This window comes from Desmodus rotundus, chromosome 5 (assembly GCF_022682495.2).
Source record: "Desmodus rotundus isolate HL8 chromosome 5, HLdesRot8A.1, whole genome shotgun sequence".
NCBI classification, from domain to species: domain Eukaryota; kingdom Metazoa; phylum Chordata; class Mammalia; order Chiroptera; family Phyllostomidae; genus Desmodus; species Desmodus rotundus.
This window is the reverse complement of record NC_071391.1, coordinates 13,233,609-13,249,841: the sequence shown is the minus strand read 5'-3', so window position 1 is coordinate 13,249,841 and position 16,233 is coordinate 13,233,609. Positions and strand designations below refer to the sequence as shown.

General features: G+C 50.5%; 1 protein-coding gene across 1 annotated transcript in view; it reads right to left on the bottom strand.

The window, feature by feature from the left end:
* LRP4 (LDL receptor related protein 4) overlaps positions 1 to 14,311 on the bottom strand; it is a 46,950-nt gene extending 32,639 nt beyond the window's left edge. Inside the window, exons 1-2 of the mRNA XM_053923877.2 lie at positions 14,252 to 14,311; positions 141 to 287 (exon numbers count right to left, since the gene is read on the bottom strand). Coding sequence (XP_053779852.2) covers positions 141 to 287; positions 14,252 to 14,303 — 199 coding nt within the window. The 5' untranslated portion in view covers positions 14,304 to 14,311. The remainder of the gene's footprint in view (positions 1 to 140; positions 288 to 14,251) is intronic.
* Positions 14,312 to 16,233: the final 1,922 nt, after the last annotated feature.

Genomic DNA, 16,233 nt, shown 5'->3' with positions numbered 1-16,233 from the left:
TCTGTCACCCTCGCAGGAGTCCAAGGCTCTGAGCCTGAGGTGACGGATACATAGAATGCTCCCTCAGACTCGTCCCAGCTCCCTCGCCCACCCGCAGGTTCCTCTTCTACCACCCCCACCGCCCAGTGGGGGGGTCTTACTACAGCCGTCCTCATCGCTGTGGTCCCCACAGTCGTTGTCTCCGTCGCACTGCCACTGTGTGGGGATGCAGGTGCACTCGCCGAGGGCACTGACTGCACAGGTGAAGTGGCTCCGACCGCAAGCACACTCGGGGCTGCTGGCTTGGCCTGGGCACAGGGAAAAGGAACCAGCAAGGGGTCAGCTCCCACCCAAGCAAAGCCCATTCCAGGGAAGAAGGCAGAGTAGCCAAGTCTAGGACCACTGTCACCCAGGTGACGTGGTGACAATGGAGGGAGATGCAGACCCTGTAATGATGACTTCCCCTCCTCCAAGGCACAAATGGTAACAATACCCTCCGACTCTGAGCTCCCAAACAGTCCAGACACCCCCTTGCATGACAGGCTTTTTTACGTAGCACCCACAAAGGCCCAGAGCCACATGATGCCACCTGGAGGGTTGGTGGTCTCGGGGAAGGGGAGCAGGGGACAGAAGGGGTGAGGCGGATGAGACCTCCATGTCCTTGCCTTCCAAGCTGGGTTGAAGGAGAGATGTTTTTGCCTCTAAGCAGGACCAGGCCCTTGGTGGAGGCCGGGGCACAGGGCACGAAATGAGAATGGAATTAAAGTGCTGGACCCCCTTTAGGGGTAAGGAATCCACACACAGGAGCAGGAAGCAACTCAGGCAGCTGTGAGTCCCCAATCAGAGGTCACTTCTGAGAAGGGAGACCACTTTTTAAAAGGAGTGGGGCCCAAGGAGAAAGGGACTAGGCTGCCTCAGGACACTGTGAGTGGGACCAGTCAGGGCTTTCCTATCTGTGGGACAGGCCACAGCCTGGAGGAAGGATGGCAGAAGCAGCCCCTCCCCCAGCCTCAGCAGCACGCAGCTGGGCTTCCCCATTGAGCCTCCAGCTATCTGCCTGGCCAAGTCCCATGACCGGCTGCTGTGCCCCCCTCCCCAGAGTGCCCAGCAGGATGCCCTCGGATGGCGTGTGAATGGCTCGGTGCCCCCTGTTCCAGCCTCATCTGGAACAAAAGGTTCTGCCAGGGTCACTCTCCCCCTCCCAGCATTCATCTAACCCGCTGGGTTGCTGCAGCTGGGAAAGAAGGGGCCACTGCTCATTGCTCATCTCTCCCCCTTGCTTTCCTCTCCCTTTCCTCCCCTCGCTGGGCCCTATCCTCAGGCCAGGCTGGAGCAGGAAGGAGTCAGCTCCTACACTGCCACCCCTCTTCCTTCCCTATTTACCGAGCCCAGCCTCCCTTTCTTGGCTCATCTCTTCGATGAATACCAGCACTGCACATTGCAATGGCTCAGCCTGACTCAGGGTTTAGGGTGTGGAATAAAAGACTGTACTGGGTTTAGGGTGTGGAATAAAAGACTGTACTGCCCTGGCCAGTGGTGTGTTTCAGTTGGTTGGGCATTGTCCTGCAAACCAAAAGGTCGTGGGTTCGATTCCTGGTCAGGGCACATGCCTAGGTTGTGGGTTCAGTCCCAGGTCGGGGTGCATATGAAAGGCAACCAATCAATGGTTCTCGCTCACATTGGTGTTTCTCTCCTTCTCTTTCTCCCTCCCTTCCCCTCTCTCTATGTCCTTAGGTGAGGATAAAAAAAAAAGATTGTACTGCCAGGTCCTCCAAAAGCAAGAAGAGACCCCTAGCCCCCTTCCTTCTCCACTTCAAACCTAAGGGTGAGTGTGAGCATTAAAGCAGGGCTCCTAACCTAGATAAATGAATGGATGGATGGATGGACATCTGTGAACCCTAGAAATTACAGGCAAAATGCACATTTCTGGAGTAAAGGACCACAGCTCTTGTCAGATGCTCAACTGAGACTTCGCCCTCCCCCTCCACATGCTGTGAATCAGCTGCCCTGGAAAAGATGCAGGATTTCCTGCGGAAACCAAAGGAATCCGTTTGAGAGGTGCAGCATCTCCACACCTCACAGGAAGGCCTTACTCCAAGGCAAGCGCCCCTCTATCTCCAGGGCTCTCTGCAAGTGCACGACAGGGGACTCTTCCCCAAGCAAGGAAGCTGAAGACCCAGCTGCCCGGCCCCATCCTCCGGGGCCTGCTCTGCACTGAAAAGGGAGAATGGGGCTTTTTTCACTCAGACCGAGCCCCAGAGCCTGAGGCTCTGTGACCATGTCTCATCACGGCTTTAGGCGCTATCTTAGGGGACTGTGGTTGGATGAAACAGCAAAGACTAAGGATTCCAGAGGACTCCCTGGCAGGGCTCTCCAACATGCTGATACCTTCATGGGGAGGAACAGAGACGAAAGATAAGGCTAACTCACTGGTTTCCAACCAGGGATGGTCTTTCCCTCCCAGGAGCATCTGGTAATGTGTGATGGTATTTTTGGTTGTTGTGATTGGCGGTACTTCTGGCATTTAGTGGATAAAAAGCCAGGGATGCTGCTGATATCCCACAATATACAGGACAGGCCCCACAGCAAAGAAATTATCTGGCCCAGAATGTCAATAGAAGTTAAGGAACACTGCTAGCTCCACACAGCCGGAAGCGAGGCTGTACCAAGGAGTTGTTCAGGGTAAGGGGGTAACAAGAACAGAGAGGAGGAAGGAGAAATTGGGGGGAGAGGAGACTGGAAAAGCACTGGACCTGGAGCAGACAGACCTGGATCGCCCCCTGGCCAGCTGTGCGACCTTGTCCAAATCACTTAGCTTCTTAAGTGTGTTTTCTCATTTGTAAAAAGACCACAAAGACCACACGAGAAGATGAATGTGAAAGAGGTTGACTTCGTGCCTTGGTGCACCAACGATGCTCAATAAATGCAGGATGAGAGTGTGCAGGTGTGAGGATGCAGGCGCTAAATTCTCCCAAAGGCCTGGATTTGAAGAAGCCTAGTATCAGGATTGGGAGAGCAGGAACAGTGAGCAGTATCCTGGTGCTGCATGCAACTCAACAGGAATACTGAAAGTAAAGTGGAGCCTCCAGTGCTCCCATCCCTGCCCTCCCCTCTTCTTTTTAGGCCCCCCCCCCCACCTTTGGTTGAATAATAGCAAAAGTCTCGATTTCCCCGTGCAAACTTGAGGAACAAAGCATTCCATCGGGTGGGCATCAAGTCAGTTGCAGGCGGCTGAAGAGTCGTGACTTCCTGCATGTCAGAGCAGCATCTAAACATCGGCCTGTGAAGGTCAGGCAAATCCTTGGCTTGGGTATTCATACAGTAAACAGACATATTATACTCCAAAAAGTCAGCTCTTCTGGACAACTGCTGCCCCTCTGGGATCCCCGGAGGTAGAATTCGGCCTTTTCACTCAGTCCTGGCTGTGATCATATAGGACAGCTTTTAACCCTTTTAAACTAAAAGAATGGTGAGTGAAAAAAGGAAACAAATGCCTGCGGGTGGCAAAACTCTGTTCATTTTAAGAAGTGTTAAGTTAGAATACTCAGCTATGCTTCCAGCCTTGAAAGCTGTTGGCTAGCCACGCTGTGAGCTCCCATTGGCCTCCATGGGCATGGGCCCTTTGACTAATTCAACAAGGAAAGACCTCTCCCCAAAGTGTTCATTACCCTGGATCTAGACATTCAGCTTTGGGGAGACAATGTGCCCATGGGGCCTTCCTGAAAGGTTAACCAAAATCTCAGCCATCTTACCAATTTCTTACTGCACTCTTGAAGGAAAGAAGGGAAATGTCCATCTGGTATACCAGACTGTATAACTATGTGAGAAAGCAGATTCTGGAGTCAGAAGACTAGAGTTCAAACCCTGGTTCTACCACTAACTGTTAGACTCACAGCAAGTTAGTTAGTGCCTCTGAGCCTCAGTTTTCTTATCCATAAAATGGGCATAATAGTTCTACCATAAAGGGTTGATCAAAGATTAAATTAAATAACCCATATAAACTGACTGGCCCAGGGCTGGCACACCCGCAAAAGCTTTATAATAATACAACCATCATTTACTGAGTACTTCCCAGGTAGCTGAGGACTTTTCTAAGTGCATTCCCTATGCTATGTCACTAAAAGTGCTCAACAACCCTGGGAGGTGGCACTGTCGTTATTATCACTTTACAGTTGAGGACACTGAGAAACAGGAGGTGGAGTCTATCAATAGGTCACACAGGTCCCGAGGGTTGGAGCCAGCATTCTCACCAGGTAGGTCAATCCCAGAGCCTCTGGTCTTAATCACTTCATTATACTGTTTCCCAATAATAGAATTGCTATTACCAGAATTTTCCAACACTGAGACTTCTGAGTCCCTCTCCTTTATGAAATTTTTTTAAACAATTTTATTAATTTATTTTTAGCAAGAGGGAAAGGGAGGAAGAAAGAGAGGGGAGAAACATCCATGGGTGGTTCCCTCCCATGTGCCCACTACTGAGGACCTGGCCCACAACCCAGGCATGTGCCCTGACTGGGAATCGAACCAGCGGCCCTTTGGTTTGCAAGCTGGCAAACTCAATCCACTGAGCCACACCAGCCAGGGCTCCTTTATGAGTTCTTGATTAGCATAGAGAGGGTCCAGGAGAGGTAACAAACACCTGCTTGAATGCAGTTGGTAGGGTATAATATGGGTGTAATAATTTATAGTTTCAATTTGAACATTCCACCTAAAATGTCATATGGTGTGCCCCTCTGGCACACCATATTGTGTGTGATATTGTTATGTTACAGAATTACATGCTTATGATTTTGTAATAAAGGATTTTGTAATAAAAAAGGGGGCGTTCTTTGTGCCGGATCCTGCAGGCAATGAGCATATGGATCTCAACCAGTAACCTCTCCTTTTGGTTACTTCTAAGCCAAAGACCAAGTCCTCTTGCCCTCAGGCAAAGTAGTAAAGTAGAGACAGTGTGGAGCCCCAGTCCTTTCAACCAGTGACTCAGTGTTATGTTGGTCCAGAAAGGAACAGGGCTCTGACAACAAATAATTATATTTCCTAGTTTCTCTTTACAACTCACAAGCTACTTTGCATGCACACTTGTATTCTCATATCATCGTTATAATAACTCTGAGTAGTTGCTGTAGTGCCCATTTAACAGGTAAGGTCACCTACTTTGGCCAAGGTTGTGGGGAGTAGGAAAGCCAGGATACCAGCCCTATTCTGACCCTTAGATCAGCATTGTTCTTTTAATGTGATCTCAGAATCTGGACTTTCAATAAGCTTCCCGACTTCCACTTAAGTTAGAGAGGCACTGCTCTCCACCATCCCACAGAACGCTCAGCGGAAGGGGACCACACCTGTCACTTGGGAACCTAAGGTGGACAGTGACTACAAAGCTACAGAACAGCTTTTTCAAGTTGAACCAGAGACGAGAGGCCTGTGAACACTGGAATACGACAGCTACCCCAGTGTGGAAGGGTGGCAGCGAGAAAAGGAGGAATCATTAATCACATAAGTGAAGGATGTTTTTCTTATAACACACGGAGCTTTCCTCTCTCCTCTTGTCCACTAGCGGCAATGGTGAGGATATAAACCTTATTTAATGAGGACAAGTTATATCACATTACCCTAAACTACATTGAGGCCAATTGAGGGACCAAGCCACTGATTTCAGCTCCTTGAGTAGCCAAAAAAGCAAGTGTCTCACTAAAAGGGATGCTCATGCAGCAAGACAAAACTGACAACTAGAAGCGGTGGCAACACGGAGCCACATGGAAACGGATCTAACCTTATCCAGGAGGTGCCTAGAATCTGGAGAGCACTGGGTGCCTATAAACAGCTCCTTTCTGAAAGGACAGAGCTTGCACAGGAAACATCAGAAGCAACACCAAAAAAGGTAAATGGTGGGCAGCAGCAGGAGGTCAGGAGGTGAAGTCTTTCTTGAAGCTACCCCACCTGGACCCATGCAGCCCGGGCCAAATTAAAAGCCCCTGCTCTGGCCCTGACCGGTGTGGCCCAGTGGATTGGACATCATTCCACAAAGCAAAAGGTTGCTAGGTCGATTCCCGGTCAGGGCACATGCCTGGGTTGCAGGCCAGGTCCCCAGTTGGGAGTGTGTGAGAGGCAACCAATCGATGTTTTGCTCACACATCAATGTTTCTGTCCCTCTTGTTCTCCCTCCCTTCCCCTCTCTCTAAAAATAAATAAATAAAACCTTAAAAAGTGCCTGCTCTGCACCCCAGAGGCCCTTTGTACCCCCTCCCATGGTTGCATTTAGCACACTGTGGGAATCTCTGTTCACTTAGTTAGGATTGTGTGATCAAGAGTTTTACGAATTTGTATTCGCAGTGCTTAGTTCAATGTTTGGTATAGTGGATGATTGATATAAATTTATAAAATGAACAAATGAGTAAATGAATCAATAATACACTCCTCTTGCAGGGGTGTCCAACCTTTTGGCATCTCTGGGCCACACTGGAAGAAGAAGAGCTGTCCTGGGCCACACATTAAATACACTGGGACATGTCATCACAAAAAAATCTCATAATGTTTTAAGCAAGTTTACAATTTTGTGGTGGGCTGCATTTATAGCCATCCTGGGCGGCATGCAGCCCGCGGGTTGGACGCACCTGCTAGAGTCTTGTGAGAGCTGGAGTCAAAGGAAAAGAGAGGCCTAGAGTATCAGAGACAAAAGTCTTTCTTTCCTACCTAATCTACACTTAAGAAAATAGGAATCCTCTTTTTCAGGTGGCTCCTATCCAGTTCACTCCCTTCCAGTTGCTTTCTTCGCTGTTATCAGACTGTGATATCAGCATGCTATGACTCTACTTATTTTTGTCCCTAGATCCCTAGAGGCCAGCCTGACCTGATTGGTTTGAAAATCTACCTGGTGAAATCTTCTCCTAGTGGGCCCTCTCAAAAGGGCCTTACCATCAGATACCATAAGACACATAATTACCAGTCCAAGAAAGTTCAGTCTTCTCTTTCCACTCTTAAAACACAGAAAAGAAGTTCTTAATGGTCAACCCCCAAAGTTATGAGGGAGAAGAGCATCATGTTAAGCACGTGGGAACAAAACTAAGCTAATTCCTGGCTACCTAGCCCTGGACATATTATTTAATCTCTGTATGCCTTACTTTCTCATCAGCAAAATTGGGATAACAAGAGTCCCTTACCTTATCTGAATGTTATGAGCACTAAATCAGTTAATTCATGAAAGGCACTTAGCATAATGCCTGGCACATATTAAGCTCTCAATAAATGATAGCTCTTGCTATTACCATTATACAGTATGACTCAAAACTGTCTTATCTAGACACACCACGACTTGGGGGCTGGAGATGTCTAAGACCCTTACTGTGGGTCACCCCAATGAGTTAAGCTGGTGGTCTGAAGGACTACTGGAAGAGGTAAAAGAGGGTAGCAAGAGTCCCGCTTTACTGCCTTTCTCTGGAGGAGCTCTAGGCACATGGCATCCTTCAAATCCTTCCCTAATTTATCATCAACCAACTCCTAGGAGGCAAGTAGAGAAAAGAGCAACCTAAATTCAGAGCCTAAATTACAGAGCAATTCAGAAGTGGATTAGTTTCTTCTTTGGTAATGTGGGAATAATAATAGGACCTATTCCATAGGGTTCTGGGGAGGTTTAAATGAGATAATACATAGCAAGTACTCAGTGAACAGCTATTATTATTGTTGTTGTTGTTACAGCAGCCCCTCCTTGTCAGCCGTTGCAGTTACCCGCAGTCAGTAGTGGTCTGCAAATATTAAGTGGAAAATTCCATAAACAAACAATTCACAAGTTTTAAATTGCATGCCATTCTGAGCTGTGTGACAAAATCTCACGACATCCGCTCCATCTGCCCGGATGTGAATCATCTTTTTTGCCAGCATATCCACATTACTTGTACAATATAAAAAGGTATTCTGAGAAACAAAGAAACCACATTCACAAAACTTTTATTACAGTGCATTTTTATAATTATCCTATTTTATTAGTTATTCTTGTTAATCGCGCTGTGGCTAATTTATAAATTAAACTTTATCATAGGTATGTAGGTATAGAAAAAAACAGCATATATAGGGTTCTGTACTATTCATGGTTTCAGATATCCACTGGGAGTCTTCAAACATGTTCCCTGTATCCCCTGAGAATAAAGGGGGACTACTACATTATTGCTACTCCTATCATCTCCTACAGGTCCTCAAAAGCCTACTTACCCTGCCCAGGAGCTCTCAAGTCAACAGATTTCAGAAATACAGTAGGGCTTGAATGGGGCGGTGCTCTGTGAGGGGCTGCTCAAAGTACTGCTTTTCTCCCCCTCGGCATCTCAGAACACAAGAAACACACAGCTTCAGGGAACAACACACCACATCTCCCCTGCTGGGAGACTTTTAAAGCCTCCTCTACCAAAAAAGCACCCGAGAAGTAATTCTTTATGCATTGGGATTCCCTGGGAAGGGAAGTCTAAAAACAGAGAGGCAAGGTCTATTTAAGATAAAATATAGATATTCCCCACCTAGATCTTCTGGAAGAGCTTGGATATAAAATATTCTGTTCTGCCCTGACTAGAACGGCTCAGTTGGCTGGGCATCGTGCTGCACAGCTAAAGGTCTCCCGTTCGAGTCCAGGTCAGGGTACATGCCTGGGTTGCGGTTTGAGGTGCATACGATAGGCATCCACTTGATGTTTTCCTCTTACATCAATGTTTCTCTCCCTCTCTTTTTCCCCTGCCTTCCCCTGTCTCTAAAAACAAATAAATAAAATCATAAAAAAATATTCTGTTCTAGGAGGTAGTATAGGTTAGGGGGTTAACAGCTTAAGTTTTGGGTTCAAATCCTGCCTTGGTTACTCAATAGCTATGTGACAGCAAACTGCTGAGCCTTAGTTTCCCATCTGTCAGACCGGCAGCTTCCTCATAAGGATACTGTGTGGAGAGAATGTGAAAACATGTGCTATCCATTTATCACAGTGCCAGAGATACAGCAAAAGAATAAAAAATGCTAACTGCCCCAGAAGCACATTTATATTTTTTATTCTTATTTATTGATTGATTTTAGAGAGAAAGGCATTGCATTTGCCTTTGGTTTCCAAATGACTCTGCATTTGGTTTCCAAAAGGCTCTAATCAATCCAACAGAGAAACTGTCTCCCGTCCTCATCCTTGCCTGAAAGGTGGCGGCAGTCAGGCTCCCAAGGCTGGGGCCAAAGGGGACACTGAAGCACGCCACCCTGCACCCCTTGCCGGCCCTCCCACCCCCGCCCCGCCAGGCCTGGCAGGAAGTGGAGCTGCTGAGCTTGGAGAGATCACTGGAGACTCTGACCACCTCAAAGCTTCTTTATTTCACGTGATAATCAGGTGTCTCTCCCAGTGCCCTACTCTGTACCTGCCTTGCCCTACTCCCTGACAGGGGGAGGGTCCCTTCCTCCTCAAGAGGCTCTGCCTGAAGCCACGAGCTTCCCGGCCCCAGAAAACCTCCGGTGATAAATTATGCAGCAGCACCTTTGTGTCGCTGCCTCTCAGCCAGATGGGTTCGCTCCCAGTCTTTTGTTTCCGGCTTTCTTGCAGCTCTGATCCTCGGCTCTGCACAGAGGTGAGGCGGGAGCTCCCGTAGGCCAAGTCAGGGCTTGCAAGTCCCAGCAAAGCTTTCCCAGCTGGGTCTCAGACAGCGCCCTGCCCTTCCTCACTCAAACCTGTGTGAGCAGGGGAGCAGGGCGTTAGGGACGCTTACAGTCAGTCCACTCAGCTGCGGCAAGGATGGAAATGCCTACGTGCAGTGAAAGAATGAAGCTTGCTCAGAAGGGCATAAGAGGTGCCCAGGGGCACCTCGGATGTTTGCTTCTTGCTAAATCAAAAATGCAGAACAGAAAATGGAGTCAAATGACTGCCAGGAAAGCTCGAGAATCAGCTCTTTTAAACAGCTGCTCTTGGTTATGGTCAGCTTTCTGCAGCCCCCCAAAACATCACACAACTGGCACCAAGTTAAAAGGAAGAAACAGAGACAGCAGGGGTCAAACTTCAGGGTGGAGGAGCTGGGGGTGAGTCGGGGACTTGAGAACCACATCAATTATCCCTGCGCACTGACAGGATTCCTGATTGAAGACGGTAGTCACGAAGGAAGGCGGCTCTGCAATGGCCCAGCCCCCAAATTGGGGCAATTACTACCTTATGAGCTCTGGGGCCTGACTCCTTTCCCAGGCCAGTGGGAGGGAGAGCCTGGAATTCTAAACTGTTCCAGCTACAAGACACCTCAGCCAGCACCTCTCACCCCGGGTCAAAGCAACCTTAGAAAGAAGTGCCTGGCTGCATCCCTGAGCACAGGGCTCCAGCAGGGAAGCTCTCAGAGGAAAACCCCATTTCCCAGGACCTCTCCCAGGAGAACTAAGGCAGAGGCCCTGGACTCACAGGATTGCTTAATGGGCCTCTTTTCTGGAAGGGTGCACAGGAGGCAACTCTGCTTAGGTTTCATTAGGTTTTCAAGGGGCGGGGAAGGAGAAAGATTTTTTTAAAAATCAAGCGAAAAACCAGCTGAAATGAATGGAGACCTGAGCCTCAGTTTTAGCCCATGACACTGTAGTATAATGATTTGTTTGCCTGGCTCCCGTGGTCCAAAGGCAAGAACCATCTCTAACTCACTTATACAAGCTTGGTAACAGCTAACATTTATCCAGGCCTATCATAACACAGTAGTTGTCAGGCTCTGTACTGAATGGTTTGAACATACTATTCTCTCACCTAATTTTTACAATACTCACATATGATAACTTATCACTACTCTCCCCACCCCATGTACAGATAAGAACCTCGAAGTTCAGGGAGATTAAGTGTTTTGCAGAGTCACTAGGAAGTGCCAAGATTCAAACCCAGGTCTGGCTGTGCTTTTTAATCACTGAGCTCTGCATGCAGCGGTTAAGTGCTTGACAAATGTGCATTTGCAGAATGAATGAACAAATGAATGGGTACAAAGCCCAGTTTAGGGAATGTTCCTGAGTGTACTGGGGAGGAAGAACCTGACCCTGCCAGCTCTAAGCAGGAGGAAGAACAGCAAGCACAGGCATTCATCAGAGCTATTTATAGGGCCAACCCCAGGCTCTGCCAACCAACCAGTGAACACGAAGTCTTCCCTGGGACACTGAATCCCACTAAGCTGAGTAGGAGTGAAGGGCTTCTGATGGTGAAGATGAGATGGTTATCCAGACCCAGTCTGCAGCCCAGATGCCCCACGCCCAGGCAACTGTAACAAAACTCATGGCTGAGCTTTATCAAGGAATGCAGAAACTGTGGCTGGAACAGGCTAAAAGACCTAGTTGACGAAGGGTATGGAACTGTCTTGTAATTATGAGATGTGCCCAGTCATAAAAAGAAAAGAAAGAAAAAGAAAAAAAAGACAAGACTACTTTTTAAAGCAGTCCCTGAAATGTGGTTCCTGTTCAGGAAGCGCCTCCTAGTATTGATCTTCTCTTCAAAGCAGAATCAGCATAACCAATCCCTCCCATTTTCCTTCTTCTCAGGGGTATCAAGATGAGCAGTCAATCAGTAGAAAGAGTGCGCAAAGACCTATAAAACATACCCTGTCCTCTGTGACCTCCTGTGTTCTTTGCTGACCCCGAAGATGGACATGCCCGGCGTGCTCTGTATCAGACATGGCCAGACTTGGTTCCCTTGCACCTGTCATTCTTAATTCCATGTGCTACTCCCAAAGACGTTATCTGATATCCAACAGGGGACAGGAGAGGAAATCCAAAATCGGTGACAAGCCAAGCATCTTTCACAAGTCCAATAAGATCAGGGTCAAGGTCATCCAAGACAAGTCAGATGGGAAGGAGACAGGTCTCAGCTCTGCTCTTTCCCACTCATCCTCAGAAAACAACCCTCTATCTACCTAATCACTCCTAGGCAGAATTTTTGACTTTTCACTTACCTGGAAGAGACCTCCAAGCTACACACGGTTTCCACCCTTCAAATGGTGGTAGGCTGCTGGAGGTCTCACCTCAACTCTTAGGAGAAAAATAGCCAGGGCCATTAGTAGCACTTAAGTTTCCTTCCAAAAATTTTAAATTTGGTGTGTTGGGCAGGCTCAGGCCAAACCCACCGGCTCTAGGAAAAGCCCAAAGGACTAGCAGCATCCAAACAGCACCTTAAACTTCAGTGTTTTGAATTCAGTCCGAGCTGAGGTCAGGTCTGCCTAACTGATCTGCTATGACATGTTGTCACTCTCACTGGTGAAGCATGACTCTGTCCCCTCCAGACCTCCACGGATGGCTCATTACCAAGCAAGGCGAAGTTTGGATCTTCGCGTCACTCACGGGCCTTACACACGTGCTTAGAAGTTTCCACTTCACTTTTTTGTCCTTAAAAAGAACCCGAAAGAGTTACCAAGAACCCTCCCATCCACTTTTTGGAGGGAAACATTAAGCATACACAATTCTCCACCCCATTCTCAATGGAGATGCAGTGTACGCAGTTTTGACAGCTCTGGAGCAGCAAAATCCTCTTTGCCAGTCGCAGCCCGGAACCTTCCAGCTTCCCCTTCCCTAGGGCAGACGGCGTCAATCTCCTCCCTGGCTTTGTTGGTATTCGTTTCAGAACTCCCCCTACCCCACCCCACCCCCTTTTTTTTTCAGTGCCTTGCCATTTCCCTTGATCTTTTTCAAAACTTCCTCCAGGGGGCCGAAAGAAAAGTTTCATCCCCTTCCCTCGCAGCCCGAAGGGGGAAACCCCCAAAAAGCATAGCTGTCCCTTTAAGGGGCCCATGTGGTGGGAAGAGCAGCTACATTCCTACCCCAGTAGGGCCGCTGTCCCGACACGCCGAAGAGGCTACAAATAACCTTCCAGGAGAGAGCGCCGGCGGGGGAGAGCACAGTGCGAGGACGAACGTGGGTCGGCAAGGCTCCTAGTCCGAGAGGGAGCGCGGAGCAGCGGACAGAAAGGGCTCTGTCGGTGTTAGAGGCGGCTTGGAAAAAGTCATTTAAAACCCGTGGGTAGTTCAAGTAACAGACGCAAGAACCCTGCTTTGGATTGGGCAGGTAAGCCACTGTTTAAAACAAGTGCCCGGGCATCTCCACGCCCTGGCAGGCAAGTTCCGAAATCTGCACAATTCGCACACGAGCTCCCCTACGTCAAAGAAAGAACCGTGCGAGGCCAGGGTCCACAGACCCCTCCGGGTCCACCCCCACCCCCACCCCCACCCCTCGCCCGGACGCGGGGACAGTGGGAAGACTCGGATCTCCCCGCCGTTGATTAGTGGTGGGTGAACAGAGTTGGGACTTCCAAGATCCAAGTTCTTTGATCTGGGGGCACAAACGAGAGGCAGCTGCTAAATCACGGGGTGCACCCACGGTCCTTCGCGGCTGCAGAGAAACAAATCCCACCGGAGCCCAATTCACACACAACAGTTGCGCACGGGCACCACACAAGTTATTAATAAGGAGCAGATGAAGCAGCAGCAGCCCCGCCGCCGCCGTCCGCCCAGCTCCCCCGAGGGCCACCGCGCGGGCCCGGAGGCTGCCTGCTTAGGTTTGGCGACCCCCGTGCCCCCGCTCCCCTACCCCGGCCAGGTCGCGTCTGCGGAAGCCTTCCAGCAATTTCTTCCCAGGGTCCGTTCTCTGCCCCCTTTTCAACCCGATCCCCCTCACCCCACCTCCGGGAAGGATCTAGGGTAGGGAGCTGATTGGTCGCGGCCAGGAGAGGGAACCCGAAAACACTACCAAGGGGAGATGCTGCAAGCACGCAGTGCCCGAAGACTCTCGGTGGGAACAAGATCTGGAGTCCGAGGAACGGTTCGTCTCACAGGAACCCCCAGAGCTCAAGCATGCAGATTCCACCGGGGCCCCTCTCCACGATCTGCCCGAGACCCCGGCCCCAGGAAGGCTATTCACAATTTATGGTCTGGCGACCGTCCACCCCCGCGTCCCTTTCTTCGCACACACTCGCTCGCACCAAGGACACAGAGATTCTGTCTTAACCTGAAAGGGAAGCAGCCCCCAGCTCTTCAAAGAGCGGCGCAGGCAGGCGAGCGAGAGCCTCAGATCTGCCCCCAGCCCGGCCCGGCCCCATCCCCGGCCCGGGGCGCTGCTCCACCGCTGCCCGCTCCAGGACCCGCGGAGCTGGGGGAGCTCGCGCTCGTCTCCCCGGCGCGCACTCTCAGGGCTACCGCTTGGAGCGAGGGCGACGGGTCTCAGGCCCCAGCCGGCGCCGTCCCGCTCTCGGGAGCCTCGTCCTGCAGCGGCCGGACCCCGGGACAAACTTTCCCCGCGGGCCGGTCGGCGCGGGCGCCGCGGCGCCGCTTACCGTGTGCGCAGAGCAGGGCGCCAAACAGCAGCACGCCCCACGGCCGCCTCATGGTGCCGCGGGCGCTCCCAGCCGGCCGGGGGTCCTGCGGGCTTCCGCGGGACGCTTCGAGCGGGGAGTCGGCGGAGGGTCCCCGAGGGGAAGGGTCCCGATCCACGGCGCGCCCCGAAAGTCGCTCTCCCGCCGCTGCTGCCTCCAGTGCTGCCGGAGCCAAAGCCGCCCCGCCAGGGGACAGGGAAGGGGTGTCCCGGGCCCGGCCGCCCCGCCTCCCGCGCCGCAGCCCCGCCGCCGCCACCGCGCCTGGTCCCGCCCCCAGCGCGGCCCGGCCCCTTCCCGCCCTGCGCCCCCGCCCCCTGGGCCCCGGATCCCACCCGCCCGCGCCTCCCGCGCCCGCCCCACTGCTCCTCAGGCCGCCCCCACATTCCTAGTCTTCGAGAGAGCCCCCCTCCCTGTGCCCATTACTACTGCTCGAGTGTCCCTAACTTAAAAAAACCACCCTCGCGGCAGCTTTCGCATCCCGGTCGGTGTGGTTCTATGCTGGAGAGGAGCACCCGAGCTGACCCAAGTCTCCTGGACGTGACCCCGGGACCCCCACCGTCCCCAAGTCCAGGCTTTATTGAGGTCTCAAGAATACGCGAGGCTTGCTAATGCATAATCCTCTCGGCTTTATTGACATCAAACGAGGGACATCAGGGGGCCTGGAGTGCTGTCTTAACTAGCATTCTCACTGTCAAAATTCCTTTTCTGAGATTTTCTTCTTGCTCCACCCCCGCCCACTCCCCACCCCCCACCCCCGTGCGGGCAGCGTTGTTGTAGAGCTAAATAATTCCACGACCTCCCCTTTTCATTTACTCATTTCCTGAGGTGGCTGTCTGGGTCCCGTCGCCCCGGTTCAGACGTCCAGATTTGGCCCAGACAGACTTAGTTCCTCCTCACTGTCTTTGTAAATCAGCGTTGTTATCCTCTTCACCCTCCCTGGCCTTCTGATCCCGGCAAGGAAAGAGGGGGCTAAGGAAGTGAGTCCTTACTTGCAATTTCACTCTCCCGCAGACCTCAGCCTCCTCCCAGCTTCAGTCTATAGAACTTCCAGCCACGTTTTACTACATGAAGTTATAAACTCCTACCTCGCCCTAGCTTTGTGGCCCAGGCCTCCACCTGGTGCTAATTCATAATGTGGGTTGATTTCGTTACCATCTTCCCATTTTCTTTTTTTCCTTTTTATTGGATTTATTGGGGTGACTCTGGTTAACAAAATCATGCAGGTTCCAGGCGCACAGTTCCACAGCACGTCATCTGCACACCGTGTTGTGTGTTCGCCACCCCGAGTCCAGTCTCCTTCCATCACCATTTACCAGCTCCCATTTTCTAGGCTAGCTCTTGTCTCGTGACTTTTGTCCAAGTCCCCACTGCCTTAGGGGCCTCGGTATCACTTTTCCCTCCCTGTTGGTTTGCCAGCTTTTCTGGCTTTGGAATCTTCTGTCATTTCGTTAAGCCACTTTCCTCTTACTAGTAAATTGAGTCGGGAAGACCCAAATGTCCCATATTAGCTGAGAGAAAAGTAATTTGGTGTAGTGCAAAGGGGATATTAGAAGATTTCTCCAAAAAGAAAAAAAAAAAAAAAAGGTTTCTCCAATGGATTGGTTGGCATTTCACCCTTGCTTGTTTTCAATTTTTCAAAGGATTCACTTCAAATTACCATCTTTGACCAAAGCTAACATTAACTTTGCAACAGCAACCAAAAAATGTGAAGTGTTAACTCCTTCTCAGCCAGTACTTCTCCATAGTGTTGTGCCTGAAATTTTTACACAGATGAAATAGTGGCTGAACTAGCATCACCATGGTAACGTACACCGAGGCATTTTCTGTGCGTGTAGTTCTCCTTGCTGCCTGAGGGCGGCAGGCAAGTTAGGTCAGCTTTAACAGTGTCTAACTGCTGGGATAGTCCACCTTTTCTACCTATGTCACCTCAGTCCAAAATCCAA